The sequence below is a fragment of the Sparus aurata genome, chromosome 16 (genome assembly GCF_900880675.1).
Source record: "Sparus aurata chromosome 16, fSpaAur1.1, whole genome shotgun sequence".
NCBI classification, from domain to species: domain Eukaryota; kingdom Metazoa; phylum Chordata; class Actinopteri; order Spariformes; family Sparidae; genus Sparus; species Sparus aurata.
Window position 1 is genome coordinate 7,673,742 of NC_044202.1, and position 8,463 is coordinate 7,682,204.

At 43.9% G+C, this 8,463-nt stretch overlaps 1 protein-coding gene across 1 annotated transcript; it reads left to right on the forward strand.

Annotated features, from left to right (window-relative positions):
* Window positions 1-3,481: 3,481 nt before the first annotated feature.
* On the forward strand, window positions 3,482-8,425 carry LOC115566502 (uncharacterized). Its single transcript, XM_030392424.1, has 5 exons — window positions 3,482-3,540; window positions 3,958-4,578; window positions 6,325-6,655; window positions 6,755-6,930; window positions 7,037-8,425. Exons 2-5 carry the CDS (start codon window positions 3,989-3,991, stop codon window positions 7,263-7,265), a joined length of 1,326 nt encoding a protein of 441 aa, XP_030248284.1. The 5' UTR covers window positions 3,482-3,540; window positions 3,958-3,988; the 3' UTR covers window positions 7,266-8,425.
* Window positions 8,426-8,463: the final 38 nt, after the last annotated feature.

Consider the following 8,463-nt stretch of genomic DNA (forward strand, 5'->3'; position numbering starts at 1 on the left):
AATGAAGGTGAAGGTGAAGGTGAAGGTGATGGTGGTGGCGTTGCTGCAAGCCAACAATCGTGACTATCTACGACTCGTGTCCATTTTGAAGCGTGCCGTTATGGTTATGAGCAGTGGGGACGGGGACGGGTGCATCTAATAATAATAATAAGAATACATTTATTTTATATAGCGCTTTTCAGGTACTCAAAGACGCTTTACGGGTTAAAACAGAAGTATAAAAACAACACACACGTGAAATAGAAAGAAAAGAAACAGGTTATACATTAAAAGCGATTTTAAAAAGGTGAGTTTTGGTGAGTGTTTTGAAAGTATTGAGTTCTGTTCAGTGTCTGATGTGTTTGGGGAGGGTGTTCCAGAGGGAGGGGGCAGCAACTGAGAAGGCTCTGCCACCCCAGGTTCGGTGCTTGGTTCTGTGAGGTGGAGTGAGGAGATTTGCGTCCGAGGAGCGGAGGGTGCGGGACGGGTTATGGCGGTGGAGCAGATCGGTAAGGTAGGGGGGTGCCTGGGTGTTGGCGGGCTTTGTGAGTGAGGAGGAGTATTTTGAATTGAATCCGTTGAGGGATGGGGAGCCAGTGGAGTTTCTGGAGGACGGGGGTGATGTGGTCACGGGTGCGGGTGTGGGTGAGCAGGCGGGCAGCAGAGTAAATCTAAGGAAGTCCTTATGTTTAAATAATTTCCCAGTCTGGGATCATTAAAGTAATTCTATCTATCTATCTATGTTTACTTTTCTGCTTGTAAAAGTAGGTAACCTCACCTGACCTGGTGGAGTTCAAACACTACCATTACATCTTCACATCTGAATGAGCGACTCTGTCGTTGAAGGCAACATCGAGTAAATACTTAACTGCGTCAAGATCATTTTGATTGAACATTAACTTGTAGGGAGAATGGTGACTCCGCACTGTGTGACTTTGGTTGAGCGGTTAGGCTACAACAGGTTCTTTGGTGCTTATCGCCACTAAATCAGGAACCGCTAACTAGCTCAGTGATTTTGGTGAACCCTGATCATAGTTTCTTAGATGGTGTTTTTCAATGATTCAGTCATATCAAGTGACGATAACTCGCTTTATTTATTTTTTTTGGCTTTTATTAGATTCTTATACACTGTAACTGTGTGTTAAATCTATTCAGAAGTATTGTTCCACACTTTGGTTTGGTTTTGTTCTCCCAGTTGTTCGAATGTTAATGAATGTGCTCTTTTGTTCTTTTGAGTTTTTTGTTTAAAATGTGCAGCAGATTGTAATTGCTTGTCATAGTCTCGCTTCCTGTTGCTGACTCTGTTCAAAGGGGGGCAGCACTGAGTGATATTATTGTTTCGCTGCCAAGTTTAATTTGGTCTTTTGTTTCCACTTAGCATGCAAACGAGGCAGGGATTTTGCAGAGCGGAAAGTGCTGCGACCGCAGTGCGAAGTAGGCCCGGCTTGTAAAATACGCCTGTCAACATACTTGGAGGGTGTTATACGTCGATACCTTCCTGTTAAGGGGGCGGCTGTGGCTCAGTGGATAGAGCAGGTCGTCTAGTGATCGGAAGGTCCCCCTAGCTGCATGTTGACGTGTCCTTGAGCAAGATACTGAACCCCAAATTGCTCCTGATGTGCAATGAGTAGTCGGCGCCTTGCATGGCAGCCTCCGTCATCAGTGAATGAATGTGTGTGTGAATGGGTGAATGTGGCATGTATTGTACAGCGCTTTGCGCTGTCGTTAGACTGGAAAAGCGCTATAAAAATGCAGACCATTTACCATTTAAGCACCTGGTAATACATGCATAAAGCCACAGCGTGCTTCTGCGCTTTGTTCTTTTCATTGTGTCACACTGTCTGAAGACGAAAAACGGTGTGTTGGGCACTCTATAGGAAGTTATATGTGGGTTTAGTGAATCTGTAAGTGAACGTAACAGAACATGAAAAACCTGCACAAACCACTTCCTTTGACTGCTGCTATGAACACCCTCAGCAGCGGTGGTGAATAGTTCAGCTGTTCCGCCGTATAACACACAGGGATGTTGAACAGTTGGAACTTTTATCGGCAATTTTAGATCGTTCATTTGTTCTAATACGCAGAACTTGGGTATCTATTCTTACAGCAAGTGGGAGCGCGGTCAACTGATTTTTGCACAGGACAAAGTGGTGTTTAAACGCCTGGAAGGGCTCGAGGAGGTGCTAACATTCACGAAGCTGAGTTAAACGCTCTGAGTGGCTTTTAGGGTCCTTCAAAACCCCTGATGCATAAATTCTTTCATGTTCCCATCTTACAGCGAGGCAGGATTGCGCTCCAGTCGCTGAGTGGTTTGGCTTCTTTTTCCAGCGCTCGTTCGACTGTCAGTCCACCGATACTTTCCTCCTTTTCAGGTTTTTAGTTGTGTTTTAGAGTCGCTTATGAGAATTTACTGTGATTGAAGCTCCAGGAACCAAAATTCACGGGTGTTAGTGTTCATTAAGGATAACACTCTCTGGCCCGCCATGCACACAGCCAGCTGCGTAAAGACTGAACTGAGAGCATGACTTCATATTTCACATACAAACAAGCAACTTATTGTTTTAGTTTTTTATACTTATTTAATTTTTGAATCATGACTCTTTTTTTGATTAGATTTTTAATCTACGTTTAACTGTTTGTCATTATTATTATATTGTATTTTATTTCAATAAGTTATAATACATTTTTGTGAGTAGTGTTTCATGATTTCATATTTGCTGTTTATTGCTTGTGTTATCTTTCATTCTTTATGTTTTTATCATCTTAACTACGCACATATTGATTGCCGTCTCTATGACCCTTCTTGTTTTTCAATATTGTTTGAAGTTTTTTTCACAAAACAACCACTTGCAACTGCCTTTAATTTGTTTTTAATATAAATAAATAAATATATATATATATATATATATATATATATATAATGAGTGATTGATTATAAAATGTGTTGCATTGTTATAGATTAAGCAATATAATGTAGACAGCTGCACCTTAGAAATAAACAGTATTATGCTTAAACATTCAGGCATGTACAGATAATAATAGACAGTGTCAGTACTTTTATTTTTGATACTTGTGTTTATTTTGATGGTACAACTTCCAATTCAGGATTATGACTTGTAATGGAGTATTATTTATCTTTTTGCTTGCTTGATTATAATATTGAATACTTCCTTAACTTCTGGGTGCATGTCTCAGTAAACAAATGGTATGCCATAAAAATGAATATATTCTCATATTTATTTACTTTTCCATTTTAATGAATTTTTCAGGCTGTTTTTTTGTTCAGTCTTGATTTTGCTGGTTTCAGTCTTCCATACAAAATCAGGAGCATTCAGTGTTTGGGCTTCACAAAGTCAAAACTAGGGCTGCTTTCACCCTCTGTAATTAAAGACCGTATGTATTGTTCCTCTTCACAGTGGACGCATCGCTCCACCCTGGAAAACAGACAGAAAACGCCCACCGACAGATAATAGTGAGGAAACCACAGACTTCTTATCTAAAACGTCCACCTGGCTTCTCTTTCAGTGATCGGCTCGAGAGGAGAGCAGCAGCCGCCTTTCAGTGAGTTATACAATTTAATATTTATGCTTAGAAAACAGGAATTACCTGTTTGAATTCTGAGGTCAAGCAGCTCTGTGGTCCAATCGGCCTGGAGTGCATTCGTGGGCTGAATTTTATGGTAATTGAAAACTGTCAGAGGGGTTATTGTGTCAGATCTCTCACTCTTTAAAGACAAATCCTGCAGTTTGAAAGCCGTACCTGAAGAGAGGCTATGTGGGAAGTCTTAATTATACACTGCTGGATCTGGTTGGCACAAGGGTACACATCATGTACGTGGTTTTCAGGCTAATATTTGAACGCAGGCAGTAAATAAAGACCGAATTGTAATTTCTCAGTGAATCTTTCCTTAAAGGAGGTATCGCTGCAGTAATGCCGCTCTCTCTCTCTGTCTCTGTCCAATTTATGATTCTGCCTCAGGTTGGGAATTGTCTCCTTTGGCTGGATTGAGATGGCAAGAAAGTCCAAATGGAAGTTCCTTTTCCTCGTCATTGCTGCTTTCATTTTAATCCTCTTCCTCACTGTGAGAACACCCACGACGCACAGGTCCATCCCAAAGCCTCGCGGGCCTTCGGACGCATGCCCCCTGCGGATCTCCGGGGAGAGCATCACCCCCCTCGATGACACCAAGCACCTGCTGGTGTCGGCCTACATGGACCAGAGAGTTAAAGGCTTTGACGTGCGCATCATTGGCATGTTTAAGAGAGACTCCATCCAGCCTCTTTACTGTCTCTTCTGCTGTGCAGGCTTGTTATCAACCACAACTCCAGCAACAATTTCACAACACTCAGACAACTTTGGTTTTCCCTTCGTCACTACGGACGTCATGTGTCCGATTCCTGAAAGCTGCGACGCAACACACGTCAGTCTTCTGACTAAACCAGACACGGTGGGGGTATTTAACCAACCGTGGCTTCTGATAAGAAACAAGAAGGCGAAGGAGGAGAACAAGCTGCCGTTTGACTTCACAGTCTGCGTGTCCAACCTGTTTGGAGACTACAACAACGTGCTTCAGTATGCACAAACACTGGAGATGTACAGGTGAGCACAGCGACAGCAACACAAGCCACATAATCAAAACTGGGCTGGGTCAGTCTTCCCTCTGACACAGGGCCGTTTCAAGGAATTTGGGGGCCCCAAGCAAAATGGACATGGAGCCCCCCCCCCCCCCCCCCTGCACGCAAAGCCTACAGGAACCACAGCATAGCCATACAGTTTAAGTTCACCCACACTTTATATAATAAAAAAATGTTGACAGTGCAAATACTGCTGTTGCATATACTGTGCATAACATTTGAACATTTTGAACATTTTAACATGTGCAAAAACACATACACACACACACACACACACACACACACACACACATAAATACATACACACACTCACATTAACATTTTTCAGTTCTCACAAAGTGAGAAAATAAAACACTGCCTTCTACTGCAGGTAGCTAACATAAACATTGCTAGCCTACCTGCTGCGAAATTACACTAATTGTACAAGACAAGTAGAGCTATTTTATCCAGTGTAATGTATCACTTACCACTATCTTGTTTTTTCTTATCCTCCTCTTCCTTTCTCTTCTTTCTTTTCTGGCTTCCTGATGCATTATTACGGTTCATGTGATGACTGCCGACGTTTTGTATTTTGCCGGCAGCAGAGGTCACAAACCTGGCTGGCTGGCTGCTGTCAGCGACTACTGAGAGGGGCCCCCTTGAGGGGGATCCCGATAACAGTGTCATTGCACTTTACTGCATTGACTATCAAAGGGGCGCTCACACAGTTTGTCGCTGCATTTTATTCATAACCAGTCGTTGTCTTGGGGCCCCAGGCCAGCTCGGGGCCCCAAGCAATTGCTTGGTTTGCTTGCCTTCTCGCGACGGGCCTGCTCTGACACTATAAATACAAAAAAAAAAACCTTATTAATATAATATAATTGTAAGCTTGCGAATGAGCTATTTGGTGGAATACCAAATCAGCTCAAACACATGTTCTCACAGAGCCGACCGCAACACGGAGGATTAGATATCATGGAGGCAAATTGGCAGTAGTAATAAAAATATTAGTGTCAGCATCTATAATAACCAGTTGTGGACAGTAATGTACCACAATTTACTGAAGTTCTGTACTGAAATACAATTTTGAGGTACTTAAATGATAAATTATTTCCTTTTGAGGACGATTAGTTAGCAGATGGAATATAAACCCCAGAGTGACCATCCTGCGCTCAGTCCACTCAGCCGGGGCCCGCTTGCACTCCTTAATAATTTGAAATGATGGTCCCGGAGCGACATTACTCATGATGTTGCAGGAGCAACACCAACACAGCCGTATTAGATCACGCATGTGGAGGCAGCATAATGCGGGCGGCGTCCCCGTGCCGTATGCAAATCTTTGCTGCAAGTGTGCTTTGACCCGTGCACGGCATCATACAAACATGATGAAGTATGACAGGGAATTATGTAGAAGACGACCAATGGGAAGGAAAAGGTTTTGTTTTGACCGCGGCTCCGTGCTCCTGTTTACAAACAGCCTGGAGACGTGCAGGCCAGCGAGGCAATTATAATCCAAATTTAATCATAACATGACGCTGATGTCCATCATGGGTTATAAACAGACTTACAATGTGTTACAGCGTGCCAGAGTTACAAGGTCAAGTATCAAAGGTATCTCATTTATGCTGCTTGCTGAACATGGCCTTTACTTATTCTTTATGCTTATTGTAAGCTGCGCTGGACATTTGAATGTATTGTGATGAATTTTAACTCTTTCCTCACTTTGCCCCAGACTGCTTGGTGTGAACAGGGTGGTGATCTATAAGACCAGCTGTGGCCCAGACCTGGACCGCCTGCTGCAGAGCTACAGTCAGGAGGGCTTCGTGGAGATAGTTCATTGGCCCATCGACCAGCATCTGAGCCCGTCTCGTGGCTGGCTGTTCTGGAAGCACGGGGGGGACGTGCACTACTTCGGCCAGCTGACCACGCTCAACGAGTGCGTTTACAGATCCATGGACCGGTCCCGCTACGTCCTGTTGAACGACATAGATGAGATCGTGATGCCGTACCAACACGACAACCTGAAGGCTCTGATGGAGATGCTCCAAAAGCAGCATCGAAATGTACGGTATTTCCTCTTATTTATCATTTATTATGTTCTGTATTTACTTTATTGGCTTTCCTACTTCAGTGCTGACTCCATCAAACCTCACATTCTGCAGGTCGGCGTGTTCCTCATTGAGAACCACATGTTTCCAAAGATATACTATACTGAAAGCATACGTGGCCCCCTGGCTCGGTGGAACGGGGTGCCGGGCTTTAATATCCTGGAGAACATCTACAGGGAGGAGGTGGACAGGAAAGTGTACCACCCCTACAAGATGATACTTCAACCAAGGTAGACTGACTTCATTCGCTTTTTCTCAACGCAAACACACAATAATACGGAGGATTCATTTGACGTGTTGTGACTGTGTTTGACGACGCGTGGATGTTCATCACAGGTCAGTGGAGCAGACCTCAGTGCATGCTGTCCTCAAGAGGTCTGGAGGGATATTCAAGGTTCCACCGGACGTCTGTCGGATCATTCACAGCCCAATCAAGGCGACAGTGCGGCGGCCGCGGCGGCTCCACGTGGACACCCGACTGCGGGACTTCGGAGACAAGCTGTCCCCGAGAGTGAGCGGGGTGCTGAGGAGAGCGGGGCTACTGAGCTCAGAGCCGCAGAGCTAACGGATGGGATGGACAGGCTGAGTGTACACCGTTGACATGTGATGATAGAAGACATGACAGTGTCACAAAAGCAAAGCCGAACTGTATCGATTGCCCCGTGGTGGCCGGCTTCAGTGTGAGAGCAAACAGTGGCTGGTGACGACGGTCCCTATCTGACAACAGAACTTGATACTGGAGTTTCTAATTGCCCTCGTTTTTGCAGGGCCCCCTCAGCACCGCTTGTTCCCATCTCCATGAAAATAACACGTACTACTCAACTGTCGTTGCAACCGTTGACATGCACTTTAAACTATCTTCAGCCGTGGCGGCTCCATCGGCGCCCTTAGGTTCCGTGCTCTCAAAACAACCTGGTTGTTGACCCTCAGTCTACTCAAATGCCTATTTGAGGCAGCATAGCGAGACACGTTTTTTGTCTTGTTGCCCCCAAATGTATGAATAACTAATGTAAACTCAGGCTCAGGATGTTTGCAGAGACAAAGTCGCTCGGAGGGTTTCGGGAGCAGATGACTTTCAACAGTACAGGAGACAGTGTTACCTGCTGAATGACACACACACACACACACACACACACAAACAAGAATCCAGGAAAAAAACAAGAATGAATCAAAAAGACAAAGTAGCAACAAAAGAGTTTCAACAAAGTGCAAACAAAAGCAAAGTACAAATCAATGAAAACACTGAAAATGAAAACCAGAAACACACCGCGGGGAGACACTGACGAAAACAATGGAGATGACGCAGGAGATAACAGGTGAGAAACAAGGCACGAAGTGACAAAGACAAGAGGGAGAACAAAGACTATATACACAAACACTGATGAGGGGATTACAGGTACAGGTGGAGTGGAAGGACAGGTGAGGGAAAAGGAACAGAAAAGCACTGGAAGGAGGGAAAAGCACACAGAGGGAGGAACTGAAAGGCGACACGCTTTAAAAAAAAAAAACAGAAAACGCGAGAAACAACAAAAAAAATATCATGACAACTTTAATATTCCCAATTTTCGACCTTATTCCACTCCTCCAATATTTTGAAGGCAGATATTGTACTTTTTTACTCCACTACATTTATTTGATCACTTTAGTTACTCGTTACTTTGCTGTATCAGTTTCACATATTTCATTTTCGCACATACCATAATAAACAAAACTAATCACCACATATAAAGCTTTGAGTGTTGTGAGCATTGTTTTACTAAATG

Bases quoted from the DNA above. Each gene is read 5' to 3' on its own strand.
- LOC115566502 (XM_030392424.1), top strand. From the start codon at position 3,989: ATGGCAAGAAAGTCCAAATGGAAGTTCCTTTTCCTCGTCATTGCTGCT. The intron at 4,579-6,324 runs GTGAGCACAGCG...ACTTTGCCCCAG, and splicing joins CAAACACTGGAGATGTACAG to ACTGCTTGGTGTGAACAGGG. The intron at 6,656-6,754 runs GTACGGTATTTC...CACATTCTGCAG, and splicing joins TCCAAAAGCAGCATCGAAAT to GTCGGCGTGTTCCTCATTGA.